Source organism: Dendrobates tinctorius, unplaced genomic scaffold (genome assembly GCF_039654945.1).
Source record: "Dendrobates tinctorius isolate UK_male_01 unplaced genomic scaffold, ASM3965494v1 ptg000313l, whole genome shotgun sequence".
Classification (NCBI taxonomy): domain Eukaryota; kingdom Metazoa; phylum Chordata; class Amphibia; order Anura; family Dendrobatidae; genus Dendrobates; species Dendrobates tinctorius.
In genome coordinates, this window is record NW_027361980.1 from 231,278 (window position 1) to 250,122 (window position 18,845).

The following is an 18,845-nucleotide window of genomic DNA, read 5'->3' on the forward strand; positions in this document are numbered from 1 at the left end:
GATTCAAAAAGATATAAATAAACTGGAGAAGTGGGCAGCAACTAACAGAATGGTTTTTAAAACCGGAAAAATGCAAAGTACTACATCTGGGCAATAAAAATGGAAAAAGCATATACAGAATGGGAGGAATAGGCCTAAGCAACAGCACATGTGAAAAAGACTTGGGTATACTAATAGATCACAGACTGAATATGAGCCAACAGTGTGATGCAGCAGCAAAAAAGGCAAATGCAATTCATAGAATCATAGAATCATAGAATCGTAGAGTTGGAAGGGACCTCCTGGGCCATCTGGTCCAACCCCCTGCTCAAAGCAGGATTCGCTAAATCATCCCAGTCAGATGTCTGTCCAGCCTCTGTTTGAAGACTTCCATTGAAGGAGAACTCACCACTTCTCGTGGCAGCCTGTTCCACTCATTGATCACTCTAACTGTCAAAAAGTTTTTTCTAATATCTAATCTGTGTCTCTTCCCATTCAGTTTCATCCCATTGCTTCTAGTCTTTCCTTGTGCAAATGAGAATAAAGTTGATCCTTCTACAATGTGACAGCCCTTCCCTTTAGATATTTGTAGACAGCTATTAAGTCTCCTCTCAGTCTTCTCTTTTGCAAACTAAACATTCCCAAATCCTGCAACCTTTCCTCATAAGACAGGGTTTGCAGACCGGTCACCATTCTGGTCGCTCTTTTCTGAACTTGCTCCAGTTTGTTGATGTCTTTTTTAAAATGTGGTGCCCAAAACTGGACACAATATTCCAGATGAGGTCTGACCAAAGAGGAGTAGAGGGAAATAATGACTTCACGTGATCTAGACTGTATGCTTCTGTTAATACATCCTAGAATTGCATTTGCCTTTTTTGCTGCTGCATCACACTGTTGACTCATATTCAGTCTGTGATCTATTAGTATACCCAAGTCTTTTTCACATGTGCTGTCACTTAGCCCTATTCCTCCCATTCTATATATGCTTTTTTCATTTTTATTGCCCAGATGTAGTACTTTGCATTTCTCCCTGTTAAAAACCATTCTGTTAGTTGCTGCCCACTTCTCCAGTTTATTTAAATCTTTTTGAATCCTCTCTCTCTCTTCTCTAGTATTAGCTATCCCTCCTAGCTTTGTGTCATCAGCAATTCTAGGATGTATTAACCGAAGCATACAGTCTAGATCACGTGAAGTCATTATTTCTCTCTACTCCTCTTTGGTCAGACCTCATCTGGAATATTGTGTCCAGTTTTGGGCACCACATTTTAAAAAAGACATCAACAAACTGGAGCAAGTTCAGAAAAGAGCAACCAGAATGGTGACCTGTCTGCAAACCCTGTCTTATGAGGAAAGGTTGCAGGATTTGGGATTGTTTAGTTTGCAAAAGAGAAGACTGAGAGGAGACTTAATAGCTGTCTACAAATATCTAAAGGGCTGTCACATTGTAGAAGGATCAACTTTATTCTCATTTGCACAAGGAAAGACTAGAAGCAATGGGATGAAGCTGAATGGGAGGAGACACAGATTAGATATTAGAAAAACCTTTTTGACAAAGTGATCAATGAGTGGAACAAGCTGCCACGATAAGTGGTGAGTTCTCCTTTGGTGGAAGTCTTCAAACATAGGCTGGACAGAAATCTGACTGGGATGATTTAGCGAGTCCTGCTTTGGGCAGGGGGTTGGACCAGATGGCCCAGGAGGTCCCTTCCAACTCTACGATTCTATCATTCTATGGCAGTCTGTGGGCGGTGGTTAGCCATCCAGGAGATGATGACAGTCTGCGGGTGGCGGTTAGCCATCCGACGGGTGACGATGGCAGTCTGCAGGTGGTGGTTAGCCATCCCATAGGTGACGATGGCAGTGTGTGGGAGGGGGTTACCCATTCAAGAGATTACAATGGCAGACTGTGGGCAGTGGTTAGCCATCCAGGAGATGATGATGGCAGTCTGCGACTGGTGGTGGTTAGCCATCCGGGAGGTGACTATGGCAGTCTGTGGGTGCTGGTTAGCCATCCGGGAGGTGACGATTGCAGTCTGCGGCTGGTGGTGGTTAGCCAACCGGGAGGTGACGATGGCAGTCTGCGGCTAGTGGTGGTTAGCCATCCGGGAGGTGATCATGGCAGTCTGCGGCTGCTGGTGGTTAGCCATCTGGGAGGTGACGATGGCAGTCTGTGGGTGGTGGTTAGCCATCCGGGAGGTGACGATGGCAGTCTGCGACTGGTTGTGGTTAGCCATCCGGGAGGTGATAATGGCAGTCCGCGACAGGTGGTGGTTAGCCATCCGGGAGGTGACGATGGCAGTCTATGGTTGGTGGTGGTTAGCCATCCGGGAGATGACGATGGCAGTCTGTGGGTGGCGGTTAGCCATCCGATAGGTGACGATGGCAGTCTGTGGGTGGTGGTTACCCATCCAGGAGAATTACGATGGCAGTCTGTGGGCGGTAGTTAGCCATCCAAGAGATTATGATGGCAGTCTGCGTGTGGCGGATAGCCATCCAGGAGGTGACAATGGCAGTCTGTGGGCGGTGGTTAGCCATCCAGGATATCATGTTGGCAGTCTGCGTGTGGCGGATAGCCATCCAGGAGGTGACAATGACAGTCTGTGGGTGGTGGTTAGCCGTCCGCAAGGTGACGAAGGTGGTCTGCGGGTGGCAGTTAGTTTTCTGAGCGGTGACAGTGGATGGATTCTTTGTGAGTTGTATTTGGTGGTAACTGTAGTAGAATAATTCTACTTCCCATTTTTTATCTATCCACTCGCCATGATTGTGACCTCAGCCTTTGTTCTCATCTCACAGGTCATCCCCATAGAAGGGTCCCAGAAGGTTAATGGTGAGCACCAGAAGAGGTTTGCAGAAATTCTACCAGAAATCATCATCTCCAAGTGAGTCTTTGCTCGGCTGGTGTCTTCACTGTTGGTATTCTGACATACCACCACTGTGCACACCGCTTCGGGAGCTGAGTGGTGGTATTACTATCTGTGGCGATCAAAACACACTGATCTGCAGACCTCAATATTCATTTGTCGCCGTCATTCACATGCAGCACATCCTTTTCACTCACTAGATGGGGTATATAGATTTCCTTGCTGGTGTTATTGATTGCTGATATGCATAGCATGTGCGATCCTCCGATTTAATACCCTCCATACACTTACACAAGACACAACAATGTTGAAAATGTTGCAATTTTCCGACTTTGAATTTTCATGCCCTTAAATCACAGAGATATGGCGCTCAAAAAGCTTAATAAGTAACATTCCCCATGTGTTTACTTTACATCAGCACAATTTTGGAACCGTGTTTTTTTTTTTTTTGGATGTTATTAGAGTTAAAAGTTGACCAGCGATTTCTCATTTTTACACCATTTTATTTTTAGGGACCACATCACATTTGAAGTCACTTTGAGGGGTCTATATGATAGAATATACACAAAAGTGACACCATTCTAAAAACTGCACCCCTCAAGGTGCTCAACACCACATTCAAGATTTTTATTAAACCTTCAGGTGCTTCACAGGAATTTTTGGTATGTGGAAAAAAAAGAACATAAACTTTTTTTCACAAAAAATTTACTTCAGATCCAAATTTGATGGTTTTCCCAAGGGTAACAGGAGAAATTAGACCCCAAAAGTTGTTGTGCAATTTGTCCTGAGTACACTGATACCCCATATGGGGGATAAACCACTGTTTGGGCGCACAGCAGGGCTTGGAAGGGGAGGAGCGCCGTTTGACTTTTTCAATATAGAATTGGCTGGAATTGAGATCGGACGCCATGTCAAGTTTGGGGAGCACCTGATGTGCCTAAACAGTGGAAACCCCCCACAAGTGACCCCATTTTGGAAACTAGACCCCCTAAGGAACTTATCTAGATGTGTGCTGAGAACTTTGAACCCCCAAGTACTTCACAGAAGTTTATAACGTAGAGCCGTAAAAATAAAAAATCATATTTTTTCCACAAAAATGATCTTTTTGCCCCCAATTTTTTATTTTCCAAGGGTAATAGAAGAAATTGAACCCCAAAAGTCATTGTGCAATTTGTCCTAAGTTTTGTCCTAAGTACGGTGATACCCCATGTCACGTACCCGCTTCTCAGCACATGACTTGGGGATGCGCCTAAAAAGGTTAATATATCTCCTCTCACTGTCCAGCATTTAACCTCTGTCCTATGCTGTAGTGGGAGCATAAATCACACCCTGACACAGACCACACACCCCGCTCATACCTGCTGCCACCACTCACCGAACACACAGGCGATGAGTCCCGGAAGTACTACAACTACTGTCTGCCAATCACCAGGAGCACACACTCTAAGGCTATGGATTCTTTTAGAGCATACAAGGTTCAAACTTATTAAAGTTTTAAGCTTTAATAGAAAAGGTACATTGCTTACAATAAAAGAATATAAAAATATGGAAATAAATAGTGACATAAATATGCAAAACAGCGATAAAATAAAAGGGAGAAACTTACAGAAATATCTAACTTTGCAGTCTGGTATTCTGCTCCCTGAGAGGGGGAGGGGAATATGAAATGGCTCACATCAGCTTGGCTCCCCCTCAGTCTGTGAACGGCCTTCTATGGGTATAAGCCTAATTTATAGATTTAACCTGGAGATCAGATTTCTGGGCCAGCCTTTTATGTTAATATTCTAATTCCTGGTTTGTGACAGAACCATGGCTACTTTACCAATGAATACATTATTTTTTCTCTAAACACTCTTTGTGTAACCTTGCTTTCTCATAGTAAATAGAAATTGTCAGGTTGCAATTTGGCGTCTCCGTTCAAAGGAGTCAGAAGGTGTGAAATATTTCCAATTCTGTGTGTGTCAGGAAGGCACACTGGAGCCAGAGACCCTGAGACCAGGAAAGCTGTGTTTTCTCGTGACCACATATGTCATGACCTTTTGTGAAGAGATGCAGCCTAGAACAGATGCTAATTTTCTGCTGGTCAAACCACTGTTTGGTTGCATGACAGATCTCAGAAGGGATGGAGCGCCAGATTGTACTGTTATGGTTTGCAGGTGCCATGACCCACTGGGAGAGCCCATAAGGTGCCAGAACAGCAGAACCGCCCATAAGTGACCCCATTTTACGACCTACACCTCTCAATGAATTCATATTGACACCATGGGTGTGTCACAGAATTTTATACTATTGGGCAGTGATGACAGAATAACTACTGGTTTGTGTTGTCAGTTGACAACAAGCCCAAGGCATAGTAATGGAGAAACGTGTGTAAGACACCTATCCATTACTAATCCTATAGTGGTATTGTAAATAAGCACACAGCGTGTCACGGGGATACCGCAACAGAGCGGAGCCAGAAGACCGGAGCGTCTGTTGGCTCCTGCTCCGCAGCTAAGAAGAAGCACTTCTCCAGTATATTAAACGTGTTTGTTTCTTTCAGCACAACAGGGGATAATTGGCCATGTGGGAAATTCCTGCTTTCGGCTGTGCTCGATTAGCCACTCTCCCCATATAAAAGCTAGGCTTGTTTACCAGGTCCTTGTCCCAGTTTGCATTTGCTACATAGATCTGGAGTTTGGAGAGCTGGAGGAGTTTTTGTGACTGTTGCTTGGTTTGGACGTTTGGAAATTCCTCATCCTTTCGCGTCCTACTTTCTTCCCCTTCCCTACACACCCTGGTGAATAACTCTGTATATGTGAGTGTATATTTTGTGTGTGGAGTTTTTCATTGTATCCTTTGTCCCCCTATATGTCGGGTTGATGTACTGCGGTGCACATTAGCGTCTCTCTTCCCCGGTGGGGGAAGGGGACAGACATAGGGCTGTTGTAGGAGATAGGGTAAGGGAGGAGGCCCCGGCATCTTCGCCATCTGAAGTGTCCCGGAGAACAGGGTGAGCTAGGGCGCCCCCTAGTGTTAGGGCCAGGAAAGGTGCCCCCTGGTCCCAGGTCACTTGCCAGTCGAATCGTGACACAGCCAGAGTAAAGTTCTTTAATTGAAAAAATGACAGACTCCTTTAAAAATCAGCCTTTCCACCATCCAGGTTGAAAACTAACTATCCCCCAGACATGGATTATGGTGTGGGGCAGAACGACGAAGAGGTAGAGTACATTATTGTTTTAAAATTTTACTTTTATTACAGGAGAACGAGGGCTTTGGTGGAATTAGGCGAGGTTGTAAGTATGGTTTAATAAAGATTATTAAAGCAGCCTGTCTTTTTTTTTTCAATTAAATGATGGATAGGTGTCTTATAGACGCCTCTCCATTAGTAAGCCGTGGGCTTGTTGTCACCTGACAATACAAAGGTGACATAAGCCCCACAAATATGAACCCCAATTGCCACCGCTACAGGGGAAGTGGGAAGAGCCGGGCAAAGCGCCAGAATTGGGGCATCTAATAGATATGCCTTTTCTGGACAACTGCGGGCTGCTATTTTTAGGCTGGGGGGGCCAATATCCTTGGCCGCTTACCAACCTGAGAGTACCAGCTTTAGCAAGGCTGGTTGTCAAAAATGGGGGGAACCTCATGTCATTTTTTAAAATTATTTAAATAATTGAAAAAAAACAGCATGGGGACCCCTCTTTTCTTGATAACTAGCCCTTCTGAATCTGATAACTGAGGGTTGCAGCCCCCAGCGGTGAGTTTTGCCTTGCTTGTTATAGAAAACACAGGGGAACCCACGCCGTTTTTTTTCATGTATTTTTAGCGCAGGCAGCCGCTGATGAATACCCCCATCCGCCTCTCCTGCTGTCACTGTTATTAGCAGCAGCAGGGGTATGCTGATGGGAGTAATAGTCCCATCCGCCGCTCCTGCTGTCACTATTATTAGCAGCAGCAGCAGGGTTTAGGCTGATGGGAGTAATAGTCCCATCCGCCGCTCCTGCTGTCACTATTATTAGCAGCAGGGGTATGCTGATGGGAGTAATAGTCCCATCTGCCGCTATTGCTGTCACTGTTATTAGCAGCAGCAGGGGTATGCTGATGGGAGTAATAGTCCCATCCACCGCTCCTGCTGCCACTATTATTAGCAGCAGCAGTGGTATGCTGATGGAAGTAATAGTCCCATCCACCACTCCTGCTGTCGCTATTATTAGCAGCATCAGGGTTTAAGCTGATGAGAGTAATAGTCCTATCCGCCGCTCCTGCTGTCACTATTATTAGCAGCAGCAGGGTTTAGGCTGATGAGAGTAATAGTCCCATCTGCCGCTCCTGCTGTCACTATTATTAGCAGCAGGGGTATGCTGATGGGAGTAATAGTCCCATCTGCCGCTATTGCTGTCACTGTTATTAGCAGCAGCAGGGGTATGCTGATGGGAGTAATAGTCCCATCTGCCGCTATTGCTGTCACTGTTATTAGCAGCAGCAGGGGTATGCTGATGGGAGTAATAGTCCCAACCGCCGCTCCTGCTGTCACTATTAGCAGCAGCAGGGGTATGCTGATGAGAGTAATAGTCCCATCCACCGCTCCTGCTGTCGCTATTATTAGCAGCATCAGGGTTTAGGCTGATGAGAGTAATAGTCTCATCCGCCGTTCCTGCTGTCACTGTTATTAGCAGCAGCAGATTTAAGGCTGATGAGAGTAATGGTCCCATCCGCCGCTCCTGCTCTCACTATTATTAGCAGCAGCAGGGGTATGCTGATGAGAGTAATAGTCCCATCAGCCGCCGCCTGCTGTCACTATTATTAGCAGCTGCAGGGGTATGCTGATGGGAGTAATAGTCCCATCCGCCGCTCCTGCTGTCGCTATTAGCAGCAGCAGGGGTATGCTGATGGGAGTAATAGTCCCATCTGCCGCTCTTGCTGTCACTGTTATTAGCAGCAGGGGTATGCTGATGGGAGTAATAGTCCCATCCTCCGCTCCTGCTGTCACTATTAGCAGCAGCAGGGGTATGCTGATGGGAGTAATACCCCCATCCGTTGCTCCTGCTGTCACTATTATTAACAGCAGCAGAGGTATGCTGATGGGAGTAATAGTCCCATCCGCCGCTCCTGCTGTCACTATTATTAGCAGCAGCAGTGGTTTGCTGATGGGAGTAATAGTCCCATCCGCCACTCCTGCTGTCACTATTATTAGCAGCAGGGGTATGCTGATGGGAGTAATAGTCCCATCTGCCGCTCCTGCTGTCACTATTATTAGCAGCAGCAGGGTTTAGGCTTATGAGAGTAATAGTCCCATCTGCCGCTCCTGCTGTCACTATTATTGGGCCTGTTTTTCCTATCAGTCGTTTGGCTCATTTTGATAGGGTTTTTGCGGACGGCAGACAGCAGTCTTCCTATCCTGTCCTATGTAGTTAGCTTGGGCCCCATCATTTGCTCAACCTATCTTTCTATCTGTGTTAGTGTTTTCATCTTGCTTCACCGTCATTATATGTTGGGGGCTGCCTATTGCTTTGGGGTCTGCTCTGGGGCAGTTTAGTTTTTCCGCCTTTCTGTCTTTAGGCTATGTAGTTCTCCGGCTGTGATCGAGGGGTCTAGGGCACCGTAGGAACCCCCCACGGCTACTGCTAGTTGTTGTGGATAGGTTCAGGGGTCTGCAATCCGATAGCTGCCAACCTCTCTGGTTTTTCTCCTTCGTCTCATTGGGGGACACAGAGACTGTGGGTGTGTGCTTCTGCCGTCTGGAGGCCGACACTAAGTGTACAAAAAAAGAGTTAGCTCCTCCTCCGCCGCATACACCCTCGCCCCTAGGCCGGGCGTAACTCAGTTTTTGCTTAGTGTCTGATGGAGGCACACGCAGTCTGGAGTTCCAGACTAGATTTTTTTTTTTTTTTCCTCCCTTTTTTCTATGAAGATAAGATAGGGGCGACGGATCCTATAGAGAGGATCCGATCTCCCCAAATCACCAACGGGCGACCACGTGTGAGTAACCCTCCACGTGTCCTCTCCCGCACCGAGGGACACATCTGGGACTTTTTTCCAGACATCTTTTTTTTAACGAAAGAGGGGCAACGCGTCCTGATTAGAGGACTCGGTTTCCCCACAACTTCATCAGGAGCACGTGTGAGCAGAACCAGGGGTCAGCCTCCGCGTTGCTACTCTCCTACAACAGCAGTGTATGGAGGACCCGTCCACCCCTTGGTAGTGAGTCCAGGGGGTTGAATCGGAGGCGCAGGTGAGAGCGTACAGGGGGAAGAGGCCGCGAGTAAGACCGACAGAGCCCCCCCCCCCCCCCCCCCCCGCGCGCCTGCACGGCGGATGGCCCTGCTCACCTGTTTAGTATATGGGGGATCCGCTCCTGGAGCGCACCGCAAGTTGGCGCTGGTGGGTAGCGGTAGCCAGGGCGTTGCACCCGGGCTCCGCACGCCGCGTGTATCGCGGCCGGAAGCCCGCCGGCGGCCGCGGCCCCACTGTAGGAGGGCGCGAGTATCGCGCGAGGCCGCGCGCCGACTTCCGGTGGTAGCCGGAAGTCCCGCCCGCTGACTTCCGGTGGTAGCCGGAAGTCCCGCCCGCTGACGCGGCGGTGACAGCGGCGATGGTGGAGACGCGCGATATAGGGCAGGAGGTCAGAGGCGCAGATCCCGGAGAGACTTCCGCCCTAACACATCGCATCCACGCAAGGAGTGGGTGAGTGTAACTCCGTTTGGAGAACCACGCTGCTTGTCAGGGAAGAGGTTACCCTCCTCCTCCTTCTACTCTGCCTTCAGCCTGTGCAAGTATGTCTGCAAAAGGAAAAGCTCACTCTTTCCTTTACGCGGTTTGCGTGTCCTGTGGGGTCAGGCTGCCAAAGGCACAGGCGGGTAAATATTGTGAAGCCTGTGAGTCGGAGCGCGCCCAGGAGCCCCCCACTGTTTCTGAACCAAGGGGTCAGGACCCCCCGGAATGGGCGGTGTCCTTATCGCAGTCTATGCTGTCCCTTACAAGGGCAATTGAATCCCTTCAGGGCCCGGGCGGGAGCAGGGAGGGGGGTCTGCCAGCGGAAGAGAGCTCGTCCTCGTCTCAGGACCCTCCAACCATTAGAGGTCGCTCCAGTACCAGGCAAGCTCATATCAAGAGGGTTCGTTCTCCGTCGGCCGGACCCTCCGGGGCTTCGGCGGCGGGTATTAGGGCATCCCGTTCCCCGTCACTGAGCTCTGGGAGCGATCAGGATGAAGGAGAGGAGGAAGGAGCCTGGAATCTAGAAAGTCTGGGGTTCCAGGATTCGGTGGACAGTCTCATTGAGGCAGTCAACCAGACATTAGAGATCGAGGACGATGTGCCCACAGCCTCAGGTCACAAGGTCTCTTTTAAGAAATCCAGGCGACCACATAGAAGATTTGCCACGCATCCGGAGTTTGAGGAGCTAGTCCAGAAACATAGAGATCACCCGGATAAGCGCTTTGCAATGCAAAAAGCGCTACAGGCAAAGTATCCGTTTCCTCCTGAGCTCCATAAGGCTTGGGTAGAGTCGCCAGTAGTGGACCCTCCCGTGTCACGTTTAGCATCTAGGTCGCTATTGTCAATACCCAGTGTTTCCTCTATTAAGGACCCAACTGATCGCCTCATGGACGGGCTTGCCCGCTCGGTATATGAGGCAGCAGGGTCGGCTCTGGCCCCCTCCTTTGCGGCGACTTGGGTGGCTAAAGCCATGGTTTCGTGGGGGGAAGCTCTGTATAAGGCCCTCCAGGACAGGGATCTGCCCGCGGAGGTCTTAGAGGTGGCAAATCAGATGTCAGGGGCAAGTGATTATCTTGTCAGCGCCTCACTGGACGCGGCCGAGTGTTCGGCGGTGGCAGCGGCGAATGCGATCGCCATTAGGCGTGCATTATGGCTGAGGCTGTGGAAAGCGGATTCTATCTCTAAAAAATCCTTGACCTCATTGCCTTTTCAGGGCAATCGATTGTTCGGTGAGAAGCTGGATAGGCTTATCTCAGAAGCCACAGGGGGGAAGAGTAGTTTCCTTCCGCAGCAGAGAAGTTGCCCGGCATTCAGGCAAACGCAAAGGCGTTTTCGACCCTTTCGTAGCCCCTGGGGGGGGACTCCGGCCAGGACATACTCCTCCGCAAACGATGGCCAGAGTAGGGAAAAACAAGTCTCTTACAGGGCCAATCCGCTGGGTAGAGGCCGAGGCCATTTACCCAGAGCGAAGGGGGCCAAGCCCCAAAAGCCTCCAGCTAAATGACTGGAGGCGCTCCGTACCTACGGACGACAGGGTGGGCGGACGCCTACTAAGGTTCAGCCACGTTTGGGTCGCAGTGACACGCGACACTTGGGTGGCAGAACTTGTATCGTCCGGGTACAAGATAGAGTTTGTCGGACGGCCACCACAGCGATTCTTCCGTTCGCGACTTTCCAAGACAGATTCGCAGGCGGAGAGTTTGTTACAGGCTGTAACGACGCTAGAGCACAAAGGGGTTATCGCCCCAGTGCCGCAGGGCGAAGAGTCGCAGGGGTTTTACTCCAATCTTTTTTCGGTCCCCAAAAAGGACGGGACTGTGAGGCCGGTTCTGGATCTAAAGATCCTAAACAGATTCATCAGGGTCAGGCGATTCCGGATGGAATCCCTCCGCTCGGTCATTGCAGCCATGGATCCAGGGGAATTCCTGGCCTCAATCGATGTGCAGGATGCATATCTGCATATTCCGATATTCCCCCCACACCAGAGGTTCCTGCGATTTGCGATCGGAGGACGTCACTTCCAATTCGTGGCTCTGCCCTTTGGTCTGGCCACTGCCCCCAGAGTCTTTACAAAGATAATGGCGGTGGTTATGGCCATCCTGCATGCACGGGGCATAACGGTGTTACCTTACCTGGACGACCTTTTGGTAAAGGGGCCGTCGTTTCAGGAGTGCCAGGACAATGTCAATATTACTCTGGATACCCTGGCCCGTCTGGGCTGGCTGATCAATTGGAGCAAGTCGTCCTTGATTCCAGCCCAAAAAATCGTGTTCCTGGGCATGATTTTCGACACCTCCCGGGGGCTGGTGATCCTCCCTCAGGACAAGGCGCAAAAAATCAAGCAAGGGATACGGAACCTTCTACAGCCGGGCTCCAGATCCATCCGGTATGGCATGAGTGTGTTGGGCAGAATGGTGGCGGCGATAGAAGCAATCCCGTTTGCCCAGTTCCATCTCCGTCCGCTTCAGCATGCGCTCTTGACAGCATGGGACCGGAGGCTGCTGTCTCTCAGTCATCGGTGCAAATTGTCTCCGCTAGTACGGGGTTCACTCCGGTGGTGGACTCGCGACTCGTCTCTGGTCCAGGGGAAGCCCTTTTCCCCCGGAACAATGGTTGGTGGTGACGACCGATGCAAGCCTGCAGGGTTGGGGAGCAGTTTTCCAGAGTCACATAGCCCAGGGGCGATGGTCGGTTCAGGAGGTAATTCTCCCGATCAACATTCTGGAGATACGGGCAATACGATTGGCCCTACGACATTTCCAGTGTTTCCTGAGACACCGGCCGGTGCGCATCCAGACGGACAATGCTACAGCAGTAGCATATGTCAACCATCAAGGGGGCACGCGCAGCCAGGCAGCCATGCGCGAGGTCGGACTGGTACTACGTTGGGCGGAGAAGAACCGCGTGGTAATTTCAGCGGTGCACATTCCAGGAGTCGAAAACTGGGCGGCAGATTTTCTCAGCCGACAGGGGGTTGCGGCAGGGGAATGGTCCCTGCACCCCGAGATCTTTCAGCAGATCTGCCAACGGTGGGGGACACCAGACGTGGACCTTATGGCATCCAGAGAGAATGCCAAGGTACTAAGGTTTGTCGCTCGATCCCTCGATCCGCAGGCAATCGCAGCAGACGCACTGGTGCTCCCGTGGAGCCAGTTTCGTCTCCCGTACTTGTTCCCCCCGCTGCCGCTGCTTCCAAGAGTTATCAGGAAAATAAGGAGAGAGAAGGTTCCAGCAATTCTGCTGGCCCCAGACTGGCCCCGGCGGGCCTGGTACGCAGATCTGGTCCAACTAGTGGTGGACGTACCCTGGCGTCTTCCAGATCGGCCGGACTTACTGTCCCAAGGGCCGATCTGCCATCCGAACTTAGGGGCCCTGTGTTTGACGGCGTGGCCATTGAATCTTGGCTGTTAACACAGGCAGGATTCAGACGCGATGTGGCGGCCACGATGGTGAGTGCCCGAAAGCCTTCCTCGGCGAGGGTGTATCATCGGACTTGGGAAGTATTCTTCTGTTGGTGTAGGGATCGTGAAGTGGCTCCTCTGGTTTTTTCGATCCCCAACGTACTGGCTTTTCTACAGGCAGGGCTGGACGCAGGGTTGGCCCCGAGTTCCCTCAGAACGCAAATCTCGGCCCTGTCGGTACTTTTCCAACGAAAAGTCGCTTCCGTCTGGCAGGTTAGGACGTTTATGCAGGGGGTCGCACATTTAGTACCCCCCTATAAGGCGCCGACGGAATCATGGGACCTGAATTTGGTGCTCAGAGCCCTTCAGGAGGCCCCTTTCGAACCATTGCAAGAGGTCTCCTTACCTTACCTGTCCAGAAAGGTCGTTTTTCTAGTAGCCATAACGTCTATTAGGCGGGTTTCGGAATTGGCGGCCTTATCTTGTAAACCACCGTTCCTAACCTTTTATAAGGATAAGGTAGTTTTAAGGCCAGCTCCCCCCTTCTTGCCGAAGGTTGTGTCTGCATTTCATATCAACGAAGACATCGTCTTACCCTCGTTTTGCCCGGCACCGGTGCACAGGGTAGAGAAGGCTTTGCACACTCTGGATCTGGTAAGAGCTCTTAGGAGGTATGTGGCGAGGACGGCGCCATTCCGCCAGACAGACTCTCTATTCGTGGTTCCAGAGGGACGGCGGAAGGGGCTCGCTGCGTCCAGAGCGACTTTGGCCAGATGGGTTCGCCTGACGGTCCAAGAAGCTTATCAAATCAGTGGCACGCCAGTTCCGGCAGGGATCAAGGCTCACTCGGCACGGGCAGTGGGTGCCTCATGGGCACTACAACACCAGGCTTCAGCGGAGCAGGTATGCAAAGCAGCTACCTGGTCCAGTTTACATACGTTTGTCAAGCATTATAACGTACATACCCAGGCATCCTCGGATGCAAGCCTGGGAAGAAAGATTCTCCAGGCAGCAGTTGCGCACCTCTAATCAGGGGCGCAAATTAGCATGGATTGGGTGAGTTAAGATCCCGCCCAGAGGACTGCTTTAGGACGTCCCACAGTCTCTGTGTCCCCCAATGAGACGAAGGAGAAACATGGATTTTTGTGAGTACTCACCGTAAAATCCTTTTCTCCGAGACGCTCATTGGGGGACACAGCACCCACCCTATCAGCCAGTTGGCTTTTACTTATTTTGAGTTTTACAAATCCTTGTACAAGGTTTAGGGTGGCCCCTTTTTCAGACATATAGTTTCTTGCCTGAGTTTAAGGCGCGTTCTCCTACTGCTTATGCACTAAACTGAGTTACGCCCGGCCTAGGGGCGAGGGTGTATGCGGCGGAGGAGGAGCTAACTCTTTTTTTGTACACTTAGTGTCGGCCTCCAGACGGCAGAAGCACACACCCACAGTCTCTGTGTCCCCCAATGAGCGTCTCGGAGAAAAGGATTTTACGGTGAGTACTCACAAAAATCCATGTTTCTGGACTTAGCTGGTATTTTGTTTTTTCCTCCTTCGGTGACTCATCATAACAGAGAAAAATGAACTCACAACACCCATACGCCGCTCCTGCTGTCACTATTAGCAGCAGCAGGGGTATGCTGATGGGAGTAATAGTCCCATCCGCCGCTCCTGCTGTCGCTATTATTAGCAGCAGCAGGGTTTAGGCTGATGAGAGTAATAGTCCCATCCGCCGCTCCTGCTGTCATATTAACATAGTTAGTAAAGCCGAAAAAAGACATTAGTCCATCCAGTTCAGCCTATAAAATTCTGTCAGAATAAATCCCCAGATTTACGTCCTTCTAAAGAACCTAACAATAACTGTAAGATACAATATGGTTACGCTCCAGGAAGACATCCAGGCCTCTCTTGAACCCTTCAACTGAGTTCACCATCACCACCTCCTCAGGCAGGGAATTCCAGATTCCCACTGCCCTAACTGTAAAGAACCCGTGGAAGCGCTCGAGTAGCGTGAAACGGCTGTCGTCAGCCATTTGACACACTCTCCTTCACATCCCTGACGTGACATGTAATTCAGTGTCAATAAACATTCATCATTATCCCGCAGAGTGCGATCTTTTTCTCTTGGATACCATAACCTTACATTTATCATTGTCAAACCCCATCGACCACCTTTCGGCCCAAGTTCCCAACTTATCCAGATCCATCTGTAGCAGAATACTATCTTCTCTTGTAGTGACGGCTTTACATAGTTTTGTATCATCTGCAAATATCGATATTTTATTGTGCAAACCTTGTACCAGATCGTTAATAAATATGTTGAAGAGAATAGGTCCCAACACCGACCCCTGCGGTCCCCACTGGTCACAGCTGCCCAGTTAGAGAATATACCATTTATAACCCCCCTCTGCTTTCTATCACTAAGCCAGTTACTTACCCATTTACACACATTTTCCCCCAGACCCGGCATTCTCATTATGTGTACCAACCTCTTGTGTGGCACGGTATCAAACGCTTTGGAAAAATCAAGATCTACCACATCCAATGATTCACCTTGGTCCAGTCTATAGCTTACCTCTTCATAAAAACTGATTAGATTGGTTTGACAGGAGCGATTCCTCATAAACCCATGCTGATATGGCGTTAAACAGTTATTCTCAGTGAGATCATCCAGAATAACATCCCTCAGAAACCCTTCAAATATTTTACCAACAATAGAGGTTAGACTTACTGTCACTGTTATTAGCAGCAGCAGGGGTATGCTGATGGGAGTAATACCCCCATCCGCTGCTCCTGCTGTCACTATTATTAACAGCAGCAGGGTTTAGGCTGATGAGAGTAATAGTCCCATCTGCCGCTCCTGCTGTCACTATTATTATTAGCAGCAGTGGTATGCTGATGGGAGTAATAGTCCCATCTGCCGCTCCTGCTGTCACTATTAGCAGCAGCAGGGGTATGCTGATGGGAGCAATAATCCCATCCGCCGCTCCTGCTGTCGCTATTATTAGCAGCATCAGGGTTTAGGCTGATGAGAGTAATAGTCCCATCCGCCGCTCCTGCTGTCACTATTATTAACAGCAGCAGGGGTATGCTGATGAAAGTAATAGTCCCATCAGCCGCTCCTGCTGTCACTATTATTAGTAGCAGCAGGGGTATGCTGATGGGAGTAATAGTCCCATCCGCCGCTCCTGCTGTCACTATTATTAGCAGCAGCAGGGTTTAGGTTCATGAGAGTAATAGTCCCATCAGCCGCCGCCTGCTGTCACTATTATTAGTAGCAGCAGGGGTATGCTGATGGGAGTAATAGTCCCATCCGCCGCTCCTGCTGTCGCTATTATTAGCAGCAGCAGGGTTTAGGTTCATGAGAGTAATAGTCCCATCAGCCGCCGCCTGCTGTCGCTATTAGCAGCATCAGGGTTTAGGCTGATGGGAGTAATAGTCCCATCCGCCACTCCTGCTGTCACTATTATTAGCAGCAGCAGGGTTTAGGCTGATGAGAGAAATAGTCCCATCCGCCGCTCCTGCTGTCACTATTATTAGCAGCAACAGTGGTATACTGATGAGAGAAATAGTCCCATCCGCCGCTCCTGCTGTCACTATTATTAGCAGCAACAGTGGTATACTGATGAGAGAAATAGTCCCATCCGCCGCTCCTGCTGTCACTATTATTAGCAGCAACAGTGGTATACTGATGAGAGAAATAGTCCCATCCGCCGCTCCTGCTGTCACTATTATTAGCAGCAACAGTGGTATACTGATGAGAGAAATAGTCCCATCCGCCGCTCCTGCTGTCACTATTATTAGCAGCAACAGTGGTAAACTGATGGGAGTAATAGTCCCATCTGCCGCCGCCTGCTGTCTCTAATTACTTAAATGTAGCTCTCATCATTCTCCCCTTCTCGGGCCGATCGCCGACAGAGCGGAGGAGTATGATGAGAGCCGTGTTCAGCACCCGGCGCCGGGGAACAGCGCTTACTGTAACGCTTCTTCGCTGGCGTCCGTGCGGTACTGATGCGGCACACACGCTACACGTGTGCTGCAAGTGTTACATGGACACTGACCTCTCCGGTTCCGGAAATATCAGGACGTGTGAAAGAGGCGTTATAGCGGGTTTTTATGTTTGGCAGCTGTCACACACTGAAAGATGCTTTTTATTACAAAAATAGTTTTTGCATCACCACATTTTGAGAGCTATAATTTTTCCATATTTTGGCCCAGAGTCATGTGAGGTCTTGTTTTTTGCGGGACAAGTTGATATTTTCGACACATGACATTTTTTGATCGCTTTCTATTCCAATTTTTGGGAGACATAATGAATTAAACCAGCAATTCATGAATTTCTTTTTTTTTTATATTTTTGGGGAGGGGGGGTTCTACAGTTCTGTCTGTGGTATAATTGGTAAGGCAGTTTAATTCTTCGGGTCACTACGTTTTTGATCACATGTTATTCCACTTTTTGTTCGGCGGTATGATGGTAAAGCGTTGTTTTTTGCCTTGTTTGTTTTATTTTTTTTTTTTGTTACCTAGTGGGACAGTTTTATAGGTCGGGTCATTGTGGACACAGCAATTTCAAATATGTGTACTTTTATTGTTTAGATTTTTTTTCATTCAAATATTTATTTAGTGATAGAACATAGATTAATTTTTTTTATAATTATTTAAAAAAAAAAGTTTTTGCAATTATTTTTTTTTTTATTTATTTTTTTTTTTTTATATACTTTTTCCTAACTTTTTTACTTAGTCCCACTATGGGGTAATCATTTTATTTGCAGGCTGATCGCGTCTATATCGTGGAGATGAAGCAGCACCACCATGCTGCAGAAACTGTCAGCTCTGCACTGACACAGAGAGTTGCTGATAATGCACTGCATGTGATCAGCAAGTTTGCTAGGTCTGGTGCCCCGGATGTCTTCATGACGACATCGGGTCACCATGGCAACTATTGGGACCCCGCGTCACGTCACAGGGTCTCCAGTCCAAAGGCAGAGGGGCTGTCAGCCCTATGCCGGCTTCCGGAATCATGCGATTGTGTTCAATCGCAGCATTTCAGTGGTTAAAGTGCCGGGAGCGGTCTGTGACCGCTCCTCTCCTGGCACCTAGTGCCAGATGTCAGCTGTCAGAATCAGCTGACACCCGGCGGCGATCGCCCGCGCACTCCCAATGATCGCGGCCGATTGCGATGACGTAATGTCCATGTCAGATTGGCCCAGGTCACATGGACAGATCATTGTCAGATGTCAGAAAGGGGTTAAATAACACACATGAGAGATAATTGTATTGTATTTCTTTTCCTTAACCCATTTCACATTTTTTTTAATTTTTTTTTTCCTTCCTCATTGTTTTAGCTCTAATTAGTCAATTATTTCTCATGTGTGTTGTTTAATTGCACCTTTGTATTTTAGACTGGTGTTTGGTCACTTTCAGGTAATTTTAATGAACAACCATGTTCGAAACGCGTCGCTTGCTCCTGTTCCTGTCCACTATTTTTTAATATGGGTATACAGGTGATAGACATGTTACACCAGTCCTACCTGTATCCTCATATTAATGGTCTTCTTACATTCTGTCCCCCGGGGTGTGTATGACCTATTAATATGGGTATACAGGTGATAGAAATGTTACACCAGTCCTACCTGTCTGCCTCATATTAATGGTCTTGTTACATTCTGTCCCCTCTCCAGGACATGTATGACCTATTAATATGGGTATACAGGAGATAGAAATGTTACACCAGTCCTACCTGTATCCTCATATTAATGGTCTTGTTACATTCTGTCCCCTGGGATGTGTGTGACCTATTAATATGGGCATACAGGTAGTAGAATTGTTACACCAGTCCTACCTGTCTGCCTCATATTAATGGTCTTTTTACATTATGTCCCCCAGGACGTGTATGACCTATTAATATGGGTATA

At 48.8% G+C, this 18,845-nt stretch overlaps 1 protein-coding gene across 3 annotated transcripts in view; it reads left to right on the forward strand.

The window, feature by feature from the left end:
• The window catches only part of HASPIN (histone H3 associated protein kinase), a 160,486-nt gene that overhangs the window by 116,035 nt on the left and 25,606 nt on the right, over positions 1-18,845 (forward strand). For all 3 annotated transcript variants that reach the window (XR_012227046.1, XM_073561074.1, XM_073561073.1), the window contains one exon: positions 2,773-2,858. Coding sequence is in view for 2 of the 3 variants with exons in the window: in XM_073561074.1 (XP_073417175.1) it covers positions 2,773-2,858 (86 nt within the window). In the remaining variant the exon portion in view is untranslated. The remainder of the gene's footprint in view (positions 1-2,772; positions 2,859-18,845) is intronic.